The sequence below is a fragment of the Notamacropus eugenii genome, chromosome 2 (genome assembly GCF_028372415.1).
Source record: "Notamacropus eugenii isolate mMacEug1 chromosome 2, mMacEug1.pri_v2, whole genome shotgun sequence".
Lineage (NCBI taxonomy): Eukaryota > Metazoa > Chordata > Mammalia > Diprotodontia > Macropodidae > Notamacropus > Notamacropus eugenii.
In genome coordinates, this window is record NC_092873.1 from 184424597 (window position 1) to 184450776 (window position 26180).

Sequence of the window (26180 nt, forward strand, 5' to 3'; positions counted from 1 at the left end):
AAAAAAATGTCTCTGTCACCTCAAAAAACTAGTTTAAAAGGGAAAATATAACAGGTATACAAAGAAAGTAGACTATAATATGGACAAAGAAGAGATCTACACAAAATACTCTGAAGAAAAATTGAGAGAAAAAGTACTTTTAGCCTGGAAAAGATAAGGAAAAGCTTCACAGAAGACATGGTCACTGAGCTGGCTTTGAAAAAAGTGAAAGATTTCAACAGGTGGAGGTGAAGAGAGAATGTGTTCTAGTCCAGCGTGACAAGTGGCACAAATGCATAGATGTAGGAAAGCAAGTGGAAGGCAAAGAATAGCTAATGGGACATTCTGGTTAGAATATGAAACACATGAAGAAGACCAGGAAATAAGGATAGAAAAGTAGGTTGGAGCCAGACTGTTGAAGACCTTAAATTCCAGGCTGCAGAAGCATTTATATAATGATATATAATTACATTATAAATTACCGTGAAGACACATCATCATCCACAAGTACTATCACAATTTTCTACCTATTGAAAGATCTCGTCACTCCACCCAGACATTCCCAAATGCTGAAATTCAAGGTCTAGTTCAAGTGCCACCTAATCCATGAAACGTTCCCTAATCTTTCCATAAAAGATTCTTTCTCCCTCCTCTGAACTCAGAGAACTTGGGACTCAGGAGGCACATGTTACACTCTCCTCTCTTACATTTATGTTTGGTGTGGCACTGTGGATAGGAGTCTTGGGCTTGCAGTCTGGAAAATCTGAGTTCAAATCTTCCTCTGACATTTACAGACTTCTGTACATAGCATGATGTGGTGGAAAGTAGAATGGCTTTGGAGTTACAAGATCAAAGTTCAAATCATAACTCTGCCATTTGCAATTTATAAAACTTTGGTAAAGTTATAATCTTTCTGAGTCTGTTTCCTCATCTAGAGCTGGAAAAAGATCTTAGAAGTGTTGGACCAGATTACTTCTAAGATCTGTTTCCAGATCTAAGTGTATGATCTTAAGATTCTAAGCAAGTCACCTAACCTGTGTCTCAGGCAACCTCCTAGAATTTATCAATTTAAATCATAAACAGGTTATGATATGTGTGGGTGAAGAGTTTCCACACAATGAATTCCCCATATTGAACAAACTGCTGATACTTCCTTATATGTCCTATACCTATTCCGTGCTCTTAGAAAGGATCATATTTGTTGTATTCTCCATTCTGTACTTAAGGTCAAGAAATGATTCCTGAATGAATTCATAACATTTAATATACTAGATTAAAAAAAGTACAAATATCAAACATGTTATGGCCAAAGTCACCACAGAAGAAGATTGGAATCAAAGCCAGGGACTTAGCCACTTATGAAAGTGGAATGCACATCTGGATACCAAAAGAGGTACACTTCATAAGACAACTCCACTTTCTTAGGGAAAAGAAAGCACTAATTGAAATTCCACTATTGCAGTGTTCTTTGGATTTTTGCAATATTAGGTCAAGCTAAAAAAAAAAAATCAGTCAAGAAACTTGCCAAAACATGGTTACTAAATGATCACTGTTCAAACAAGTCTCTGTATAAGAACTACCTGAAAACATTTTAAATATAAACACATATTACACTATTTTTAAAGTATTAGCCCCCTTTCAATCACAATAAAGCAAGATTTTCTTTAAAGTGGAAGACTATAACATCAAATGACTCAAAGAAAATTTAAAAACTCAAACGGTATATTTGGCTATTAATATCACTTAAAGTGAACTTCATAAAACCCACCACCAAATAACAGAAATTCTGATTCAACTGTTAGCATCTTCTCTCCTGAACTATCTTTATATATCTGTCTTATCCCAGCAGAAAATAAACTCCTTGGAGGAAGAAACTAGTTTTTGCTTTGTTTTTTATCCAACCTCCACCTAGCTGGGAACCTTGCACATAAAAGTTGCTTAATAAATGTTTTTTGGATTGGACTAGATTGACAGCTTTAGCCAAAACTACCCCTACTTCTCGCTTCCACAATGTGCTACACAACTTGTGGACCCAATCCAAACCTAAAACGCCAAATCCTTCCAGGGAAGATGGGGGGCGAGGGGAATCTCAAAAGTCAACCCCCTACCTTCACCCGGAGCAAAACAGACCCCTGGATTGGAGGACTGGGGGGAGAGAAGTGGAGGGGAAAGAGGAAGAAGAAAGAGGGGGAGAGGAAAGGGAAAGGAAATCGCTTTCTGTGTGTGTGTCTACTGCTACGTCTCTCCTCCTTCGCTGCCTGTCCCTCCGGTTTGGGAAAACTTGAGCGAGGGGACCGCATGTATACTTTGTTACTGAGGACATGCATCTTTGTTTGCAACTGTTTAAAACATAGGCGTCTATTTCACAGACATACACACGCACGCACGCGCGCACGCACACGCTTTTACAACTGTTCGAAAGCAGATTTTCTCCAGGCATTCAGGTCACCTCTTCTGCTAACCTCCAAACAGGAGCCAGCCGCGGGGCCCGGGACCTCCCTGACCGCCACCTTGGCCTTGACCCCTGCGCTTTTAGGGAACGGCCCCACGCTGGGCCTTCCAGGACAGCGCGCGGCCCCAGAGCTCCCCAGGAGCCAGAGCTCGTTCGCAGAGCGCCTCCGGCCCGGGCGCCCCAGCACGTTTCCTCGCAAACAAAAGGCACGAGGAAGGGGACGAGGGCGGGGGGCCGGAGGAGGACGGGCACAAAGTGGAGAGGGCGGCACGGCAGCCTCGAGCCGTCGCCCGGGAATGAATGTCCCCCACCCGCCTCGGCGGGGTTCGGCGGCGCCGGGGGTCGCACTCACCGCGGTCTCGTCGCGGTACACGTCGGGGTACTGGAAGGACAGCATGGCCGGGGAGCGGCGGGGCAGGCGGGACGCGGGCGGAGGCGGCGGACAAGGCCCTCCCTACGGAGCCGGGGTGCGGGGCAAGCGGCGGCGGCGGGCGCAGCGCGGCTCGGGGAGGCTCCTTGGCACGGGTGGGTTCGGGAAGACCCAGAGCGAAATGAGCGAGCGTCTGTGAGCGGGTAGGCTGTCGGAGCAGGAAGCTGCTGTCGGACTGAGCCGGGAGCCCCTCCCAGTTAAAGCCAGAGAGAGGCGGGCGGGGCCTAGCGGGAGAGAAGGTCGGCGCACAGCGCCCTCTGCCGGGAGCGCCGGGATCGGGGGCCCAGGCGATGCAGTCGCGGGCGCCCTGCGCACGCGCGTTCAGACCCAGCCCTCCGGGAGGGTGCTTGATTCGCCTTGTCTTCCCTGCCCGCTAAGCCCCAGGCTGGGAGTGGGAGCCAGCTGTGGAGCTTGCCGGGGTGGCCTTTCTGCTTACCGAAGGCGCTCTCCCGCTCTCGCCTTCTTCCCTCCCTCCCTCCCTCCCTCCTTCCTTCCTTCCTTCCTTCCTTCCTTCCTTCCTTCCTTCCTTCCTTCCTTGCTTCCTTCCTTCCTTCCTTCCTTCCTCCCTCTCTTCTGCTTTTTCCTTTCCTTTTTTTCTTCCTCTTTTCCCTCCTTCCCTTCCATCTGTCCTTCTTTCCTTTCTGATTTCCTTCTTTTTCCCCAATTCCTTCTTACCCTTGTAATGAGAAGGCAGAGTCCCTCTTGACTGAGGTAGCCCTGCAATGGACTGAATGCATGATGGAGAGGTCATCCAACCATAGGTTTGGAGCTGGGAAGGATTTGGAGGTCATTTAGTACAACCCCTTCATTTTATAGCTGAGGAAGTGGGGCTCACAGAGGCTTATCGAGCTGGAAGGGACCCTCGAGACCATCTAAACCAATCCCTCATTTTACGGAGGAGGAAACTGAGGCTCAGAGATGTGCAGAGGGTCATAGATTTCGAGCTGGAAAGCCTAACCTCATTTTATAGTTGAGGAAATGAGGCCTAAAGAGTTCCCTAGGATGATAGATGGAGCTGGAAGGGACCCTAGAGACCATCTAAACCAATCCCTCATTTTACAGAGGAGGAAACAACCCCAGAATAGTTAAATGACTAGCTCAGATCACAGAGAGAGAGTAAGATCACAAAGGCAGCTTTTGAACCCAGGTACCCTGACTCTAGATCCAATACTTTTTCCTCTATACCACAGTAAAAAAAAAAAAAAAATAGGAGTTCTTGGGCTAGAATTCCACTTTTCTGTTACTCAAAATTATTATATGAACTTAGGTAAGTCATTTCACTTTTTGAGAGTAAACTTCCCTTCTCTGTTATGTGAGGTTTTAGAGTATATTTCAAACTTTAAATCAATGATCCTAGTTCTGGCAAAAAAAATGGATTTGAGTTTTTGTATTTCTCTCTGTGTTTTATAGTTAAAAGATTGCTGAATGTGAAGTAAGAGTATCTGGGTTTAAAATCTTTTTTTTTTGCCCTGAGCTCTCTTCCATGGGTTTTCACTACTTTACTGTTTCCTGATTCTCCCCCAACAATTTCTGTCAGTCTCCTCTGTCGGATCATGATCAATATACAGGCCTCTGGCCTGGGTCCCCTTCTATAGATTCTTTCATAGGTTCAACTATCATTTCTATGCAGATGACCACTAGTTATATATCCAGCCTTGTTTCTCTGCCGAGCTTCAGTCTTCCAGCACCAGCTGAACTGAACATTTTAAACTGCATGTTCCATAGGCATCTTAAGCTCTACACACCGAAAATAACTCATTCCTGCCTCACCCCATCCTCCCTTATTCTAATTTCCTTATTTCTATTGAAAGCATCATCATCTTTGCCATCACTCAGATTTTCAACCTCAAAATCACTTGCTACTCAGTTATCAAATCTTGTCAGTTCTACCACATTTTTTCATTCATCTTTTTCTCTCTACTCAGGGTTAGCACACTAATCACCTCTTTCCTTGGACCATTGCAATAGCCTCTTCACTGATATTTCTGCCTCAAATTTCTAATCCCTCCTCCACACAAATTGATACTAAAATATAAGCCTGGTCATGTCACTCTCCCTAGATCAAGAAATTCCAGTGTATCCCTTTTCCTTCTAAAAGAAAATTAAATTCCTCTGTTTGGCATTTAGAATTCTCCACCCTTTCAGATCATTCTCTTTTCAGATTTATTGCATGATTTATGCATTATATGTTGCAGCCAAACTTCCAACTTGCTGTTCTCCAGATATAAGATTCCATCTCCACACTCTACATTTGTATAGTCTATTTCCCATACATGAAAAGCATTCCTTCTTTACCTCGTTAGAGAATCTCTAGCTTCATTCAAGGTTCAAGAAAGGAGAAAAAGTTGAAGAAACTTATAGCTGAGTCTCTTTTAGGAACTGGAGCCTTTTTTAAGCCAAGGAAGCCTTTATGCCCCTGGCTACTTTGTCTAAGAACACTTCTCTTTGTCCCTTATTACTTATCATTATCTGAGTAACCTTGGGCAATTTACTTAATTCAGGCTTCAGTTCCTAGTCTTTAAAATAAGAAAGGTAACTCAGACTACCTGAAGGATGCCTTATAACTCTTAAGTCTATGCTCCTCAGAATCTCTGGATTTCATCCGTAAACTAAAGGGGATAGACTAATTGACCTAGAAGGTTCTTTCCAGCTTTGAATCTTAGGAACCCCTTATCTCTGTATTCAGTCCTACGGTAGACTCAGTACTCCAGTTCTTATAAAAAGCCCCAAAAGAGGGCCACTCTGCTTGTCTTCCAAATGTGAAGGAAAAGTTATTTGGAACAGAGATGTAGCAGCAGAACTGGCTAGAGGGGAAAGTATTTCTTTCTTAGTATTGTTGCCTATCACTTAGTACAGGGAGACAGCATAGTAGAGTGCTGTCCTTGGAGTGAAGAAGATTTGAGTTCACGTACTGATTGACACAGACTGATTCTGCAACCGTGGGCAAATAACTCAATCTTTCAGTGCTCTATGCAGGTCTTTAAAACTCTAAGTTGCAAAGAAAGTGCTTGTGTGTTCTAGTAAAGAGTTTTCTTCTCCTGGAGTTCCCTATTCCAAAAAAATCAAAGGTCAAATCACTATCCCTATCACCTAGCATAGTGTGGGGCTATATGTAAGGTATTTAATCAGGGTTGTTAACTTATATGGCAGAAAAAAGGCAACAAGCATGTATTACGTGTGAGACACTGTACTAGGTTCTAGAGATGCAAATATGAGCAAAAAGAAATACAATCCCTCCCCAAAAGGAATTTACATTCTAAGGGGGAAAGACAATACACAAAAGGGAACAGAAGAGTTGGGAGTGGAGGAGAAAGAGAAAATACCTGGGAGAGACCGTGAAGTCCTGGAAGTCAGAAGTGCAGCTAGTAGGGGAATGAAGTATGGCCATCCTGGGTCCATAATCAACAATTGGAAGGGAGAAGGAGCTGGCACCTTATAGGGATGTTCAAGGTTCTTCAAGCTCAGAAAAGTTTCAGAGCAAGAAAGCAGGTGAGTCATGGTGGTGAAGCCCTGAAAGTCAGAAGCATAGCTAGGAAGAAAACGACCTAATAGTTATAACGTTATATTCCATAGAATGACCTCCCACCTACTTTGCTTCTTTGGGATTCTTCTGCTTAGAGGGCTGCTGAGGATTGCTTGTTCCAGCAGAAGCCATCAGTAGAGAAATGAATTCTAGAAGTTACCTAGAATTGATGGAGTATACCAAGGATCTATTCTGACAAGGATTCAAGTGAACAAAAACAAGCAAGTTTGGGACAAATTATGCTCCCTAAAGACACATAGGGTAAATGCGTAGGGTAAATCTACATGTAGCCTTTTTGCTTCTGGCCTGTCCTAGAATCTATTAATACATGAAAAACTGGTTAAGTGAATGAGTGAAAGAATTCCTCTTCCTCTAAACTAGTTGTGTCCTCTATCTCTGAGCTTTGCCTCTTATCTCTAGTCACAGCCAAGGATTCGTATGAAAGTGATTGTCTGCATTTTGCTAGAACTTATGCACTTTCATATAAGTTTGCATGTCTACAAACTTACAAAAGTAAGTAGGTGTTTTTCTCTGCACTGGTCCCCATATTTTCAGTAAATAAGGGAAGAGTCATCCATAACTTTTAGTTTTAGTCAGAAATTCTAGTTTGAGGGGAAAGAGAAAGAACTTGTTCCTTTAGGAACAAGTTACAGCCACATGGAAATGAAATTAAAAATACCCTCTCTTCTCTTGCCCTCCAGAACCTTCAACATTTCTAACTTGGCCCAGGGGACAAATGTTGCCCGGGGATTCCAGAACTGACTTTTTGATGTTCCCTGCAGCTCCCAGATTCTCCTGGCTCTACAAGACTTTCTAAAGTAGCGAAAAGGATCCCAAACAATTGTGAATGCTGAGTCCCCAAGGCTGATTATTGAATCCTCCGAAACTCCGTTTAGCAATCCCAGAGCAATGTAGATCCCATGGGAAAGCAAAATGTAATCTTTACTAATTATATTTTCTGAGTGTTGTCTGTTGCTCTATGCACCATCTGTATTGCAGATCATTAATCCTCCTGGATCTTACATTGTGGAAAGTCTTTCTCTGAGGCCTGAACTAGTATGGAGGTAACCTTATGCTTTTGAAAATTATACTAGGGGAATACAAGTTCTAAATACCCTCCCAGGTTGTAAAGGTTTTAAGATGTAGGCCCAGGGATAAACTGTCTTTCCTCTAAGGATTACCATGGCTAAATCTGAAGGACATAATCATCAGATCAGTTTCAGGATGAGGAATTTTTTTGGCCACAACAATTCTCAAAGACAACCCATTAAATCATAGAGCATTTAGGTTGCTGGATGAAGTACTTGCTGATGAAATCTTAGATGACTGAGATTAGCATTTAAAGACCTGAGTTTGAAACCCAGTTCCCACACTAACTTGACAAGTGTGACCCTGGTCAAGTCATTTACTCTCTAGGGACTTCAGATTTCTCCTTGGTAAAATGGGGGTAATAATATATTATCTGCTTTGAATGTGAGACACAGCATGGAGAGAGTTGGTCTCAAAGCCAGGAGGATATGAATTCATTTCTGCCTCTGACACCATCTGTGACACTGGGCAGTTACTTCTTCTTTCATTGCTCAAGGCAATTTTCTAAGACTATAAATTACAGAGAATATGCTGGCTGGCATTGGTAAAGGAAGTTTCCTCATCCAGATGGTCCCAATACCAATGAAATCATAAGTTTCCTATTGGTATTAGTATGGATAACTATGGATAACTATTGGTATCCACTTCAGAGGATTGTTGTGCAAAAATTCCTAGCTAAGTCTTAAATACAGTAATTCTTTGACAAATTGTTCATCTCTTCCACATAGGTCACCCCCTACAGTGGTAAGAGTTGTAAACTATATGTTCCTCTGTTAAAATTGAGGAACTGTTAGATTTAAAGTTGTTATGACATAAATGACTTTCTTTCACCTCCAAATCCCACAGTTTAGAAGAGTGTTTGTCCTGAGTGCCCTGAAAGGTTAGAAAAGCAGGTAGTGTGTTTGTGAAGGACCCGAGTACAAATCCTGCAGTCAGTATATGAGTGCCAACCCCAGCACTGCAGAATCTCAGAACTGAGTGCTGGGTCTGTTCCTATGGGTGTTTATAGGGGTGAGTATGGATCCAGGTGGGTCTAAGAGTGTGTGAGTCTTGTGCAGTTGTTAGAGCGATTTAGAAGTCTGTGATTGCCTGGTGAAACCTTAATTGACCTTATACCTGAGTTTACATAGTTCTGAGTCTCACATAGACAACAAAGAAAAAAAAGAAAAAGTAGAGAACAATGGGCCCCATAATCTTATTGTGGAAGAATGTGCTGGATTCTCTCTTGACAGCTGTCAATCAACAGTCATTACAAAAAACAGTCCTGCTTACATTCTATAAGAGGAGGCAACTTGTATGTAAATACATTAATAGTTAATACATGGTATGTTTTTTGTCAAAAAAAGGCACAAGCATCTGGAAGGTTGTCTAAAGGATTCATATGTCTTTTTTTGAGTTTTGAGAGAAACAAGAGATTCTAAGAATTGGTAGTGAGGAGGAAGAGTGCATTCAAGGCCTGGAAGTTAGTGCAAAGCCACTCATAGGGTTTAAAGTGTCCTATGTGAGGAACAGTAAGAAGGCCAATCTGGTTAGACCATAGAACCTAGGAAGCAATGTTTTAAAAATTTAGAAGTACAGATTAAGCCCATGTTATAAATGACTTTAAAAGTCAAATATCCAAGTTTATATTTGACCCTTGAGGAAATGGAACCAATGAAGTTAGTTGAGCAGAGGAGTGACTTAGACCTGTGCATTAGGGAAATCATTTTGACAGCTAAGTGAGTGTAAGGTTAATGGTGGATGGGGAGAAGAGTTAAAGATCTTTCTCATCCATTAATAGACCTCAGACACATTTTGTTAATTTCTAATGAGGCACTGGGTCAGAGGGTTGTACCCTCCAGCCCTGAAAAGAGTACCTATACACTGAGGTGAGGTTTTGCTTTGGGGCTTATTTTTTGGAAGAAGTTTCTTGTGCCAGATTAGACCCCCTGCTTCGAAAACCCAGATGTTGGTGCTTCTCTCTCTGGTAATGATGTGTGTGTTGTCTGTGGTGAGACAGTTGGAAGCCCTGTCTGTTGGTCTTTCTGTTTGTCATTTCTGCTTGTAATTTCTGTTTGTGTTTTCTCTGAAGTTCACGGTGCTGACTTTTCCCCCTGAACTAAGTGAATGATATATGTGCTTGGTTAAAGCAGATTATTGACTCCTTAACAATTACTTTTCTTTTAGAAAAGCAGATCTAAGAACCCGTGCAGCAGGCCCTCCTGTGTATGATACAGTGAGATGAATTACAGAAGGGAGTTCTGTTGAGGGCAAGGATGGAGTGCAGTATCAGATCCAGGCTAGAACTTAGGTGAAGCCTGTTCTCTGAGACTGTGCTCACTATCATTTGGTATTGCTCTCCATGACCTCTGGATTTTGCTGTAACCATGAGGGAAACAGAGAATGTTCAGAGTACAAGGAGATAGGTAAAGTCAACAGATGTCATCAAGGATAACATTCCTGAGAACAAAGAACTAGCCAAAACGACTAAGACTGAGGATGAGTAGCTTGTCACATATACTTGTGGTGTTTTTCTTTAAAAATTGACTCTTGGATCAATAAACAGAGCTGTCCTATCTTCTCCCACCTGCCCATGTCTTTCTTTACCACTTCATCACCAAGTCACTTGGGGACGTGGGCTGTCTCCTACATCTGGCGCCTGAAGACAGAGACTTGACCAGAGACCTAGGAACAGACTTGTCCTTCTGTGACAGCAGCCCCTTGGAAGGAACTCCATGCTGCCAAAACAGCATAAGGTAGGGAAAGGCTCCAAGAACCTCTGTGGAGGCATTTTACTTTATCCAAGCATTCATGCAGGCACAGTAGTATCTCATCAGTTTCAGGCTTAAACGGGGAGTTTACTGTGTTACAGAACCAAAAAGCAGATTCTGTTCATAAGAAATTAGGGCTGACAGGTAAAAAGCAAAAGTAAAGTTAACAATGGGACAGACACTTTTTAAGGACAGAGACAAGGCATCCTATGCCAGGGTATTAAAACAGCTTATGAGAGAGAGAGGATTATATTGCACAACTAAACAAATTACAGAATTTTTAGGGATAGTTCATGTCTGCTGTCATTGGTTTCCCAAGGAAGGGACTATAGATCTTGAAAAATGGGAAATAGTAGGCAATCAAATGAGTGAGTATTATAGGGAGGTTGGACCAAGCACTTTTCCTGTAACAGTATTTTCGATTTGGAATGTGCTTAAAATATGCTTACAAAAACCAGAGCAAATACCACTAACCACAATGTAGTCTCTAATATGAGAGAGGAGGAAGACCTGATGGAGTGTGTCATACAAAAACTTAGTATAAAGGAGGAATCTCTTCCTCCCACTGCTCCTCCATAATACAGGTCTAGATCATGAGTTTGTGAAGAAATCCAAGAGCCTGAAGGGATTGTACAAAAGGCCCTTCAGCAGGCCAGGGAAAGAGGAGAAGAAATACCTTTGAAAATGAAGCTAGCTTTGCCAGTAATAGAAACCCCAGATCCCAATAACCCAGGAGTGATTATAAGAGAACATACCCCTCTGGATTTTAAATTCTTAAAGAAATTAAAACAAGGGGCAACCAGTTATAGACCAAATAGTCCTTATATTCAAGTCCTTCTAGACAGTATTTCTCAGACAGCTCTATGGCCCACTGATTGGTGCAATTTAACTAAAACCACTCTTGAAGTGTGGAAATCTGAATTTTATAAAGGATGTTTGGAACAAAGTAAAAGAAATCAAGCCAAAGGTCTACTTTATGCAGAGGATTCCTGACAATCTTTTCTCAGTTTTTGGATTCTTCTTTTTTATTGTACGTGTGTGTGTGTGTGTGTGTGTGTGTGTATGTGTGTGTGTTCTGTCTTTATGTGTTCTGTATGCATGTGTCTCTGTGTTAATGCAGCCAGCCTCATTGCAGCTGGACTTTGGAATGCAGTGCTCTCTTTCCCTCCACCTCTTCCCCTCTCTCTGATTCTGCAGAATCAGAGAGGAGGATGGAAGAGAGAAAGAGAGAAACAAATCTTATACTATTTAGTTTATATGATTGCTAAAGGCAGTTTCAGGTCAGAAATACAAAGAAATAATGTATGTGTAGTTTTAAAGGGGCTTTAATCAAAGCCTCCTAGGAGAACAACATGGGTACAAAGTTTAAGGAAAGAGTAAAAGTTTTGGAAATTGTTCATAAAATTTTCTCTCTCTTTCTACTTTCTGACCCTGGCCAGGTTGTGAAGGTAGGGAGAAAGACAAGAAGAAATCAGGGAAACTTTTCCCCTTACATTAGAAAGGCAGACTAACTAACATTTTCATTATCTCATGCTTCACCTAAAAGACAAAAGTTTTTGTATAATGGGAAACAACCAAAAGGTAATTATTCTGGTCATATTTAAAGTGAAACATATCACTCCTACGTGGATATTTAAAACAGGTCAGAATTTGTTGTATTATTTGGCACTAAGGCAAATTGGGAAAATGCGTAGATCTGAAAAAGAGACACCTCAGAGATAAAGTTTTGAACTCTCCTGTAGAGAGGAGGGGACTAGGTGCCACTGGATTTTTTTTTTTTTCTGGATTCTCCCTCACTTCAACTGGCAGATTCATAGCCCTCTCTTTCAAAGAAGTTTTTAAAGAGTGGACATAGAAGTAAAGTTTACTTGAGTAAAAGTTAGAACCCTTTTTACCCTGTAGTCCTGATTTTGACCATCGAGCTAGGGATGCACTGAATAGTTAGGACAGTTAAAAACATTTTAGTAAATTCTGTTAACTCTTCTCATCTGAGATTAGATCAAGGGAAGAGAGTGCTACAGAACAGCAGGGAATTTGAGTTATCCTCACCTAGAGTAGGGGATGGGCCACAGCAGCATGAGATCACAAGCCAACCAGCCTCTACATTTAGTAAGCCCAGTCTTCTCTTAATAATTTGGGGGGGGGGGGGAGAGCCAAGATGGCAGAGTAGAAAGACACATATACTCTAGTGCTTCCCCCGCAACCCACAAAATACCTGTAAAAAATGACTCTCAACAAATTCTAGAGCAGCAGAAGCCATAGAACACAACAGAGCGAAAGAGGTTTCCAGCCAAAGGTAACCTAGAAGGCCGACAGGAAAGGTCTATCTCATGGGATGCTGACCACAGCAGAACCCAGCTCTGGCCATGCTGCACTGGGAGGAACAGGACCTGAACAGACCTCCAGAGCAGAGTTCTCAGCAGGGAAAGTCCAAGATACCTCAACCCACAAGCAGCAAAGAAAGCTCCAAAGGTTAGTGTAGGAGGGTTTTCCCAACTGGGCAAGAGGGTAACAGGGTTTATCCAGCAATAGCCCCAGGTGATGGCAGCAGCAGCAGCAGCGGACTGCCAGCAGCTACAGTGGCCAGGAAGCAACTGGGATCCATTGTCCAGGCAGCTCAGCTTAAAGCTTCTGGTCGCAGGGAACAGCTGATCTAAACCTCAGCCCTGAGTGATGGCCCCACCCCCACCCAAAGCCCAGCGGAATCTAGCAGCTGAGTTGAATCTCAGCCTTGGACAAGATACTGGGAAGAGGAGGGGCAATAGGACCATCCTCTTGACAAAGGATTCAGAAGTCAAGTAACTGGCTGGGAAAATACTCAAAAAAGGGGAAAAAAATAAGACCATAGAAGGTTACTTTCTTTGGTAAAAGGTATCTCCTCCCATCCTTTCCAATGAGGAAGAACAAGGCATACTGTCACAGAAAGTCAAGGCCCCTACCTCCAGGGCCTTCAAAGTGAACTTAAACTGCACTCAGGCAATAGAAGAGCTTGAATAGCAAGTGAGGAGCTTGCTAATGGAGAACCAAAAAAATGCTGAGGAAAATAACACCTTTAAAAAGAGGCTAACTATTGGAAAAAGAAGTCCAAAAAGCCAATGAGGAGAAGAATGCTTTCAAAAGCAGAATTAGCCAAATGGAAGAGAATGTTTAAAAGCTCATTGAACAAAATAGTTCTTTGAAAGAGAAAATTGAGTTCAGGGAAGCTAATGACTATGACATAAACCAAGCAGTTAAAAAACAAAACCAAAAGTTTGAAAAAAATAGAAAATAATGTAAAACATCTCATTGGAAAAACAACTGACCTGGAAAATAGATCCAGGAGAGATAATTTAAAAATTATGGGACTACCTGAAAGCCATGATCAAAAAAAGAGCTTAGACATCATCTTTCATGAAATTATCAAGGAAAACTGCCCTGAGATGCTAGAACCAGAGGGCAAAATAAGTATTCAAGGAATCCACAGATCACCGCCTGAAAGAGATCCAAAAGAGAAACTCCTAGGAACATTGTGGCCAAATTTCAGAGTTCCCAGGTCAAGGAGAAAATATTGCAAGCAGCTAGAAAGAAACAATTCAAGTATTGTGGAAATACAATCAGGATAACGCAAGATCTAGCAGCTTCTACATTAAGGGATCAAAGGGCGTGGAATAGGATATTCCAGAAGTCAAAGGAACTAGGACTAAAACCAAGAATCACCTACCCAGCAAAACTGAGTATAATACTTCAGGGGAAAAATTGGTCTTTCAATGAAATAGAGGACTTTCAAGCATTCTTGATGAAAAGACCAGAGCTGAAAAGAAAATTTGACTTTCAAACACAAGAATGAAGAGAAGCATGGAAAGGTAAACAGCAAAGAGAAGTCATAAGAGACTTACAAAAGATGAACTGTTTACATTCCTACATGGAAAGGCAATATTTGTAACTCTTGAAACTATTCAGTATCTGGATACTGGGTGGGATTACACACACACACACGTGCACACGCACACGCACACACACATAGAGACAGAATGCACAGAGTGAATTGAAGAGGATGGGATCATATCTTAAAAAAATGAAATCAAGCAGTGAGAGAGAAATATATTGGGAGGAGAAAGGGAGAAATGGAATGGGGCAAATTATCTCTCATAAAAGAGGCAAGCAAAAGACTTAGTGGAGGGAAAAAGAGGGGAGGTGAGAGAAAAACATGAAGTTTACTCTCATCACATTCCACTAAAGGAAGGAATAAAATGCACACTCATTTTGGTATGAAAACCTATCTTACAATACAGGAAAGTGGGGGATAAGGGGATAAGCAGGGTGGGGGGGATGATGGAAGGGAGGGCACGGGGAGGAGGGAGCAATTTGAGGTCAACACTCATGGGGAGGGACAGGATCAAAAGAGAGAATAGAAGTAATGGGGGACAGGATAGGATGGAGGGAAATATAGTTAGTCTTATACAACACGACTATTATGGAAGTCATTTGCAAAACTACACAGATTTGGCCTATATTGAATTGCTTGCCTTCCAAAGGGAAGGGGTGGGGAGGGAGGGAGGAAAAGAAGTTGGAACTCAAAGTTTTAGGAACAACTGGCAAGTACTGTTCTTGCTACTAGGAAACAAGAAATACAGGTAAAGGGGTATAGAAAGTTGTTTGGCCCTACAGGACAAAGGAGAAGATGGAGACAAGGGCAGAGAAGGATGATAGAAGAGAGAGCAGATTGGTGATAGGGACAATTAGAATGCTTGGTGTTTTGGGGTGGGGGGAAGGGACAAAAGGGGAGAAAATGTGGAACCCAAAATTTTGTGAAAATGAATGTTAAAAGTTAAATTTTAAAAAATAGTAAAAAAAAAAAAAAAATCCTGACCCTTGGGTCAGTAAACAGAGTTATCCTATCTTCTCTCATCTGCCTGTGTCTTTCTTGACCACTGCATCACCAAGCCACTTGGGGATGAGGGCCATCCCCTACAGAGTTTAGTTAAGAGTCTGTTGCAATAGTCCAGATGAAAGATGAGGGCCATCAGATTGGGTAATTAAAGGATCATTGGTAACTTTGAAGAGAGTAGTTTCAGTTGAGTGATGAAGCTGGAAGTCAGATTACAGAAGGTAGATCTCAAAAATCCTCATCTTTTTTTTTTTTATTTAACTTTTAACATTTATTTTCACAAAGTTTTGGGTTACAAATTTTCTCCCCTTTTATCCCCTCCCTCCCCCAAACCCAAGCATTCTAATTGCCCCTGTGACCAATCTGCTCTCTCTTCTATCCTTCCTCTTTGCCCTTGTCTCTGTCTTCTCTTTTGTCCTGTAGGGCCAGATAGCTTTCTTTACCCCTTAACCTGTATTTCTTATTTCCTAGTGGTAAGAACATTACAGTTGATCCTAACACTTTGAGTTCCAACTTCTTTAGCTCCCTCCCTCTCCACCCCTTCCCTTTGGAGGACAAGCAATTCAATATAGGCCAAATCTGTGTAGTTTTGCAAATGATTTCCATACTAGTTGTGTTGTATAGGACTAACTATATTTCCCTCCATCCTATCCTGTCCCCCATTACTTCTATTCTCTTATGATCCTTTCCCTCCCCATGAGTGTCGACCTCGGATTGCATTCTCCTCCCCATGCTCTCCCCTCTATCCTCCCCCCCACCCTGCTTGTGCCCTTGTCCCCCACTCTCCTGTATTGTGAGATAGGTTTTCCTATCAAAATGAGTGTGCGTTTTGTTCTTTCCTTTAGTGGAATGTGATGAGAGTACACCTCATGATTTTCTCTCGCTTCCCCTCTTTATCCCTCCACTAATAAGTCTTTTGCTTGCCTCTTTTATGAGAGAATTTGCCCCATTCAATTTCTCCCTTTCTCCTCCCAATATTTCTCTCTCACTGCTTAAAAATCCTCATCTTTTACAATTCCAATCTACTCAACCCAATAAAGGACTTTCTCCTGATCCTTAAATATTTTATACATCTCAGAAGAGCACTCGGACTGTCTCTCTGTTGCCCTTCCTTCTCACTTCTCAGTTGCCCACCTACCTTTCCAGTTATACAAGTGCTTGATGGAAGAGGCAAACCATTGTCAGTAATATGTTGCAGGAACAACTAGGTGGTACAATGGACAGAGCGCTGGATCTGGAGTCTGGAAGACCTGAGTTCAAATTTGGTCTCTGACACTACCTGTTTAACCTTGGATAAGTCACTTAACCACTGTCTGCCTTAGTTTCCTCAACTACAAAGTAAGGATATTCAAAGTCCCAACATCTCAAGGTTGTTCTGAGGGTCAAATCATACAATATTTGTAAAGCACTTAGCATAATGCCTGATACCCAGTAGGTGCTTAATGACTGTTTGTTCCCTTTCCACTAGACACCTTTTTATCACCCTTTGAATTACCTGTTACTCTGAATTCTGTTAGAGTACTGGTCTTCAATTTGCTGCCTGAAGAATATTGGTTTGAGAGGCATTTTGCAATGGGGAACAACAGATTGTGATCATTAAAGGCACTACATGATTTCCTAAAATGTAATATAGTTCTTTGTTTTCCTCCTATTAGCTCTGGACTCAGCTCATCATCCATCTGCAGTGTCTCTCTAGGATGAATGTACTGATGGTTTACTCATCCAGCAACATGTTATAATATGAGGGAAATACATTCTTCATTCTTGTTTCTTTGTTTTCCCATAAAGATTGCTGGGGCTGTAGTTTTTGAGTGACTGTGGATTTTATTGAAAAAACCCTGCAGTGTTCTTGGGATTGGTGCAGGGAGTACAATGCCATCCATCTCCTAACAGGAGCATCTAAAGAACCTCACTATCTAAAAAAGGGGTTCTTAACCTATTGTCATGAATGTTTTTTTATTTCAATAACTATTTCCATTTAATTGGTTTTCTTCATAATTGATTTCCTTTATAATTCTATGCATTTTATTTTATGCATTTAAAATCTATATTTTAAGGAGTTCCTAGGTTTCAGCAGACTGCCAAAGGGGTACATGATACACATGATCTAAAGGAATTCCTCATCTGTTTGGGCCTTGTTCACCCACATGACATAGATGAACACCTTTTGTTGTTTATTTGCATTATGTTAATACTAAGAAAATTACTGAACAAAGTTATATCTCACAGTCAATAAACATTTATTAAGCACCTACTATGTACCACACACTGGAGATACAAAAAAAGGCAAACAATATTTCCTGCTCTTAAGGAGTTTACAGTCTAATGAAGGAACATAAAACACAAAAAAGGAACTGAAAACTGGAGGCAAGGAAGGAAAGGTACACAGCTGGAACATAATAGAGAAGTTCAGGAGTACAGCCTGGTGGGAAATGAAGAAATGATATCCTTCTTAAATGGTGGTTCTGGGAAAAGATCTCTACCCTCCAGTCAGAGGAAAGGAAGAGCCTCCTCCTTCTCCCCCTTCTCCCCCTTCTCCTCACAAAGGCTACTCATGATATGTGAGTTCCAGACCAGGGATAGAGTACAAATGAGCTGTGTGATCCAGGCCTAAAGCATCTATCCAAGAATCTTGAATGATATCGACATGTGCATCAGAGACTTCTCATTTAAAGATAATGTGCTTCAATTTCCTTATTTATAAAATGAGGGGGTTGAACTAGGTGGCACCTGAGGTCCCTTCGGGTTCTAAATCAGTGATCCAATGACTACTTGAATCCTGTGATACTATGAACCTCCCAGATTGCACTCTGTACCACTAAATCAAAAGCTTATTTTTCATCTACAAATGTTCTCAAGTGTGTGTGTAGTTTAGCTAACCATGCTGATAAGCTTCAGCAGGCTTGTTTTCTTCTCCACTGCATTTAGCTGTTTATAAGGCAATACTTATCACAATGTTCCATTCTTCGTCTTCAATTTTGTAAAAAATTGCTTTGCAACAAGATGTTTCCACAAATACCCAGGAGTATATAACTCAGTAGGTAGCTGGGTGGCACAGTGGATAGAACCTTGGATTTGGAAGCAGGAAGACTCATCTTCATGAATTCAAATACGGCCTTAGACACTTATTACCTGGGTGACCCTAGGCAAATCACTTAACCCTGTTTCCGTGAGTTCCTCATCTGAAAATGAGCTAGAGAAGGAAATGGCAAACCACTCCAGGATCTTTGCTAAGAAAACCCCAGAAGAGGTCACAAAGAGTCAGACATGACTGAAATGACTGAACGATAACAACGGTTAACCCAGGGAACAAGATGAGGCAGCAGCTGGCGCCTAGGTTCAATAACTGTCTAGAGGCATGATGTGGAATATGTTCTCCAAATTACCAAAAAAAAGGAATATCTTCCATTTCTTCTCTATAAATCCCCAAATTATTGTTGGATTTCTCCTTCCTCATTCATAGTGCCCAATTCATAAGATTTGATGATTTACTTTTTAAATTGTTAATTTTTTAAAATTAATAAGCATTTATTTTCTCTACCTCCCTCTTCTCAGTTTGCTGTTAATGACCTTGTGATTTATTGAAACAATCAGGTAACACGGAAATTTAAATTATAGAAAAATTTTCGTATGGCAAGCAACATTCTTTCTTTTGTATAGCTAATTTCTACTATTGCCTCAGCAGTGTTGCTTTCAGAAGAATAGCACTTCAAGCAATCAATAAAAAGTATATATTAGGCTAAATCAAGTCAATGAGCACATACTATGTGCCAGGCTCTGGTTTTTTTTAAAAAATATATTCATTTTAAACTTAAATTTAAAAACTTAAATACACAATAAGAAAAGAAAAAACATTATAAGCTTAAATATTAAAACAAATACAAAATAAGAAAAGAAACAAACAGCATTGTCATGTGCACAGCAGGATGTAAGAGGATTCAAAACATACAGCAATAAATTTCTATTTCAAGAAAGCCTACATAATAAATACTATGTATTGTGTTCGGAGCTATCCATCTTTTCTTTACTTCCTTGTGAGTTTTCTTTTGGTCTCTGCTGCGCACTTTTTACTTTGTTCTTTTTCTCCCCATTTCTCCTCCCTCCCCTCCAAGAAGGTACAATTAAGTGCAAATATATTTGTGTGTATATGTGTACATATATACATGTATAATATACACACATATATGTACACACATATACATACATGCACATACAAACATGCTTACATGATTATACACATACATATGTATACTTGCATGTACTAAGATATCTATAATCCTACTCATATATAGACATATCCATTCATATGCATGTATGTAAGACCATACTGTTCTTATTTGTCTTTGTCTCTCTGAGAGTCAGTAACCTCTACCTTCATAAGTCCGAGTCTTTCCATATTTTTCTAAGTCCACCAATTTGTTATTTCCTACACCACAGCAATATTCCAATCTTATACTGTCTAATTATTTTAAATAGTCTAAAACAACATTGATTAATATGGTTTATCAATTTCCTTATTTTTCTCTTATGATTAAATCTATTGTAGCTTCAGCTTTGTCTGAGATCATATTACTACTCCTGCTTTTTTTCCCTAATAAATTCTACTGATGATCTTTATTTTATGTTTGTGTGTATCTTTTATTTCCTATTCCTCCTGACTCCTGTACTTCTACCTACTACTACCTTGCCCTCCTATTACTTAACCTATCTCCCTTCCAAGAATCTCTTCCTTATTCTCCCAATCCTGTTGATCTAAACACCCTCCTATTAGCCCCCCCAATCTATTTCCTCACCCTCCCTTCTAAAAAAAATTCCTCCTGTATCCTCTCCCCATTCCCTATCTCCTTATCCTTTTATTTTTATTTCTTTCTGAATGTAGAAGACTTTTATACCTTTCTAAATATATATATATATATATGTATTGTTTCCTCTTAAACCCATTCTGAATGAAATTTGGGTTCCAGAACTACTAGCCCTTCTTCCCCATCTAATTCCTCCATGTCATTTCTTTCTTTCACACCTCACTTGCATAGAATAATTATTCTTTTTACCTGTCCTAAATGGTTTTACTTTTTAAAATCATATCATACTTAGATCTATCCCAGTCTTTCCTAAGTTCCCTTTAATTAGTCTTTGATATGTACCTTATATTTCTGTTGGTTCTTATATGTCAAATCATCTATTATATTCAGGGTTTTTTTTTTAAATAAAATCCTGAAAGTTGGACAATTGATTAAATATCCTTTTTTTTCCATTTAGGATTATGCTTAACTTTGCTGGGTATGATATTTTTGGCTGCAACCCCAGTTCTTTTGCTCTTCTATATATAGTGTTCTAAAATCTACAGTCTTTTATGTTGTCACTGCTAGGTTTTGTGTAATTCTAATTGTGGCACTACCATATTTAAATTGGTTTTTTTTCTTGTTGCTCATAATACTTTATCCTTGAGCTAGGGGTTTGAATTTAACTATGATGAAATTAACTATGAATTTAACTGATTCCTATAAATATTTCTTGTAAATCTCTTTCAGGTGATGATTGGTGAATTTTTTCTATTTCTACTTTCCCCTCTTCTAATACATCAGGACAATTTTTAAAAATTATTTCTTGTATTATTGTATCAAGATTCTTTTTTTGATCATAGCTTCCAGGTAGTCTGATTATTCTTATGTTTTCTCTTCTTGATCTGTTCTCTTGATCAGATGTTTTTCTTATAAGATGCTTCACATTCTCTTTTATTTTTTCATTCTTTGTATTTTGTTTTATTATTTCTTGATCTCTTATAACTTTGCTAGTTTACCCTTGCCCAATTCTGATTTTCAAGAAATAGTTTTCTTCCTTAAGATCCTGAATCTCCTTTTCTAATTGGTTGAATTTCTCTTCATAATCTACTTGTTTTTCTTGGATTGTTCTTATTTTCCTCAGTTTCTCTCTTTTTATTTTTAAAATCTTTTTAAAGTTTTTCTATGAATTCTTTTTGGGAAAATGATCATTTGACATTATTCTTTGGGGTAGGAGAGACTTTTATTACTTCAGTATCCTCCCCTGAAGATTAACTGCAATCTTCTCAATTCCCATAGTAACTTTCTATAATTAGGTTCTTTCTCCTTTGCTTGCTCATTTTTTTGGTAGCAGTTTATTTTTTGTAATCACCTCTAGTCCTGGGGTATGAGGGATGGTGCCTCTGTCCTCAGATCCTCTTTCAGTTCTCCCTTCTAGTCTTAAACCAAACCAAGTCCTCCTGTAAGTGCTTACAGCCAGTGGCATCTCTGCCTCATTGCTTCTATACTTACCAGGCATATGCTTGTTCCTTCTGGTCCAGGGCCACATCTGGGCAGCACAGTTTATCAGCTGAGGCTTCCTTAATCTTCCTGGGCTCAGATGTGGAACTCCCAACATTGTCAGGGAAGTGGCTAAGGCAGAGGATACCTCCCAGCACAGTTAGCCCTAGGGGTCCAGGTTGAACTAGCCTGGAGGTGTTTACTCTTCACAGGGACCAAACCTTGGTGGGATTTTTCTTGAGGTCTTCTTTAACTGCTTGATGTTCATTCTGAGATAATATTTTATCTTGTTTGGGGGGAAATCTGGAGAGTCTGCAGTTTTCTGACCTACACAGCCATCCTCCCAGAATCCTCTCTCAGGCTCTGTGTGAAGTTTTGGTGATACAAAGAAAATAAAAACAAAAAAAAACAGCTTGTGCCCTCAAGGAGCCTATATTCAAAAGGCAGAAAATAAAGGATAAATGCAGATGGGCTACAACAGTAGAAAGGATGGAATTAGCAGTTGGTGGGACCAAAAAAGGCTTCCTTCAGGAGGTGGGACATGAGCTGATTCTTAAAGGAAGCCAGGAATTGGACACATATGCTGGGACTGTAAAAATGGGTAAGTTGGCACATGTGATAAAATAAATGTTCTAAATCCTCAATAATTAGGTTCAAATTAAAGAAACATTGAGGATTTAGCTTACTCTCATAAATGACTGGCAAAGATGACAAAAGAGAAAATTTACAAATTTTGGAAAATTTGAAAAGTTACAAATATTAGAAGGGTTTCTAGGAAACAAGTACACTTGTGCACTATTGGTGGAGAATTGAACTGGTTAAGTCATTCTGAAAAGCAATTTGGAACTATGCCCCTGCAGTTAATAAACTGTGACATTTTTTGACCTAGTAATTCTACTACTAGACCTATACCCAGAGTTAAATGAAAGAGAAAAAGGACCTCTATGTACAACGATATGTCATCTCCTTTTGGAGAAGCCAAAAAATGAGAAATTAAGGGGCTATCCTAGTGGGGAATGGCTAAGCAAATTATGGTATATGAAGGGAATGGAATATTATTGTGCCATAAGAAATATTAGAGTAAACTGAGAGGAAACTGGGAAGTCTTTTTGGGGCAGAATAGTGAAGTGAGTAGAACTGGAAACATTTATTCAATGATCATAGCATAGTAGAGAAAAACAATTTTGAAAAACTTTAGCTCCCAGATCAGTCAGTTAGTCAATAAACATTGATTATGTACCTATTGTGTGGGCCACACACTGTGCTAAATACGAGGGATGGAAAGGTAGAAGATCATATCTGCTCTTGAGAAACTCAAAGTCCAGTGGAATAAGACAACATACAAACAACTATCTACAAACAAGCTACATACAAGATAAATTTTAAATAATCAACTGGGATAACATTAGAATTGAGGAATATTGAGGAAAACTTCCTGTTGAAGATGTGTTTTTAGCTGGGATTTGAAGGTAGTCAGGGAAGCCAAGGGGTAGCAATGAGGAGAGAGAGCATTCCAAGTATGGGGAACAGTTGGAGAAAATTCCAGGAGACAGGAGATGGTGTCTTGTTTAAGGAACAACCAACAATCTCATGTCACTGAATCCCAGAGTACATGTGTATGTATTTATACATATGTATAAAGTATAAAGACTGGAAAGGTTGGAGGGGAGGAGAAACAGGTTATGAGAGGTTTTAAATGCCAGTCAGAGGGCTTAAAATGAGTTTATGGAATTTACTGAGTAAGAAAGTGGTGTGGTCAGATTTATGCTTTAGGAAGATCACTTTGATAGCCGAATAGAGGAAGTACTAGATTAGGAAGAAACGAGGCAGGGAGACCAACCAGAAGGCTACTGACGCAGTCCAGGCATGAGATGATGAGGGCTTCTAGAGGGGTTATGGCAGTATTAGAGGAGAGAAAGGGGTACGCATAAGAAATGTTACAAAGGTAAAATCTATAAACCCTGACAAGAGATTGAATATGGTGACTGAGAGAGAATGAGGAGTCAAGATAAGTTGTGAGATAGGTAAATGGGAAGATGATGGTAGCCTCGAAAAGAATAAGTTTGGAAAGGGAAAGAGATAATGGGGATAATGAGAGATAAGTTCAGTTTTTGTCATATTGAGTCTAAGATGTCTAAGGGACATCCAATTTGAGATGTCTGATAGGCAGCTGGAAAGGTGAGTCTGGATATTGGGATAGAAGTCAGAGCTGGAGAAGTAGGTCTAAGAACATCAGTAGAGAGATGATAATTTATTCCATGAAAACTGATGTGATCATCAAGTGAAATAGTATGAAGAGGAAAAGATGAGAGGGCTTAGGACAGATCCCTAAGGAACATCCACACTTAGTGGGCATGACTTTAATGAAGAGTCAGCAAAGGAGATTGAGAAGAAGCAGTCAGAGAAGCAGGAAGAAAACCAGGAGAGTGTAGTATTGCAAAAACTAGAAAGAAGAAAGTATCAAGAGAAGAAACCTGACAAACTATGAGCCCAGAATATTGAAAAACCATGCTACTCATTTCTACTAGAAATTAAAATGTAGCAAGAAACATATATTTTCAGATATGGCCAATGTGGAAATTTGTTTTGCTGGACTATGCATGTTTATGATGAGAAATTGATTTTTCAGAATTTGTTTTTGGAGCGAGTCAATGGGAAAGCAGAGAGACAGACTAAAGGGATGGACTGATTATTTTTAAAAGTTGCTGCATATGTAACAAAAATATTTTGAAAACTAATGACTGCTTTTACAAGCCAGAAAATAAATTCTTTCTGCACCTATATGAATTGATCCTTTTTGTTTATAAAAAGGTAAAAGGTATGTTTTTGTTATTAAAGAAAGAAGAAAAGGTGTGACTTCTGACTGAATAGTTCACATATTTCTCTCTCTCTAGTATGAACTGTCTGTGTTTGCCCTGGCAGAGGTCCTATCACTCTTTCCATTCATAAGGTAAATTCTCAGATATTGTGTAAGTAGTGTGCTAACACAAAATTGCCTTCCTACATTTGTTACATTCTTAGAGTATAAATGGTCTGATGTTTAAGCAAGTTCTCTATTCTGGTAGAAGGCTTTTCACATTAATTATAATCATAAAGCTTCTGACTTTATGACAGATTCTATGCTGTCAAGTCAACTGTGCACTCATAAGAAAGTTGTTCCCAAATATCTTAAATTCATTCACATGAGTCCTTTTCTTCACCACCTAGTTTCTTGGCTTGTATCACTTCACAAAAACCTTCATCAACCAAATGCTTTCTTCACCATAACGCACAGCAAGCAGTACATTCAGGGAAACAGCAAATTTAGTGCAAACAGATGTACCCCTATATTGGGGCAGTACACCAGACAGAACCCCAGCTGCTCATGATTGTTTTCAGTTCAGAGTAGCATCCTTCCCTGTCCTGCTCACCACTGGGTCCTTCCCCTCCTTGCAGAGAGCAAAAATTCTTTTGGGTTCCTCCTTCCAGCTGAGAAACATTGCAATTGTGATCAATTTCTTTGCCAATGCAGGGCTATATGTGGAATTATTTTGCTTAGTCTCCAAGGGCAGAACTAAGGACAATGGGTTTCAAATAATTTCAAAGTAAGGAAGAAATTCCCACCAGTTAAAGCTTCCCTAAAGCAGTGTGAGTTTCTAGATGTAATGGCTTCCCTTTCACTGGAGGTCTTCAAGCAAAGTGTGAATGATAACTTGTCAAGTTCATAATGGTAGAAATTCTTACTCAGATACTCATTGGTCTAAATGGGCCCCAAACTTCTTCCAGCTCCAAGATTTTATAATAAGATTTTATGCTACAGAATCACAGAATCACGATTCTATGACGCTGACTCTATGAACTTATGTAGGAAACATAAAAAGGACTAAGAAAAGTTGAAAATGTGAATCTAGAGAAATACTATTAGTTCCAGATTGTTAGAGACTAATCTCCTGGAGAGATTAGCTTCTCCCCATGGATGCTAAGTGTCTTGGAACCCACTAGGAATAAGGGGAAGGCAGTGGTAGGAGAAAGTTGAGCAGGGACAGGCAGCAAGGCAACAGATACAGAATAGTCCTAAACTTTCTTTCCAGGAATCAATTCTAGAGTTAGAATTCTTAACCTGAGATCTTTTACAGATCTTTTAAAATAAATAAATAATAAATAGAATAAATTTTGATAGTTGTATTGACTTTTGTGTAACTGAATGTAATTAGTTCCTTTTATAATCCTATGTATTTTATCTTATGCATTTAAAAACATTATTCTAAGAAGTCCATAGATTTTATCAGACTTCCAAAAGTGGCCATGAAAAAAAAAACATTAATATTTCTTGTTCTAGAGCATCCTAGAAGGGCTATAGTGAAAGCAACATTTCTTGAAAAGGGGTATTACAAATTCATGTCACTGAATAGAAGAATGGATGGAGTAGAGAAAGGGACAGGAAGGATTATGTATTTCACTTTTATTTGACCTGGGATAGGGAAAGAGTTAAAAGAGAAGAAGAGCATGTATTTTTATGTAACCATAAAAATTAAAAAAAGATGTTTGGGATTGGGCAGGATAATAAAAGGGTGCCAGAAGGGAGGGGGAAAGAATAATACATATTAGTATAACCAAAACAATCTGCAGGGGTTAAGAGCCAATTAAAAGAGGAAGAATATGTATTTGTTACATCTATATCTATATATATATATATATATATACATACATATATATGTATGTATATATATATATATATACATACATTTAATGAAAGACAGAAATATTATATAATAACATTACGTGTGAATGGATAAAATTTTTCTAATAAAAGTTAAAAGAATGGAGGAA

General features: G+C 39.7%; 1 protein-coding gene across 1 annotated transcript in view; it reads right to left on the minus strand.

Annotated features, from left to right (window-relative positions):
• The window catches only part of PREP (prolyl endopeptidase), a 145387-nt gene extending 142321 nt beyond the window's left edge, over window positions 1–3066 (minus strand). Inside the window, exon 1 of the mRNA XM_072642950.1 lies at window positions 2784–3066. Within this exon, the coding sequence (XP_072499051.1) occupies window positions 2784–2828 (45 nt within the window). The 5' untranslated portion in view covers window positions 2829–3066. The remainder of the gene's footprint in view (window positions 1–2783) is intronic.
• Between the last annotated feature and the right edge of the window lie 23114 nt (window positions 3067–26180).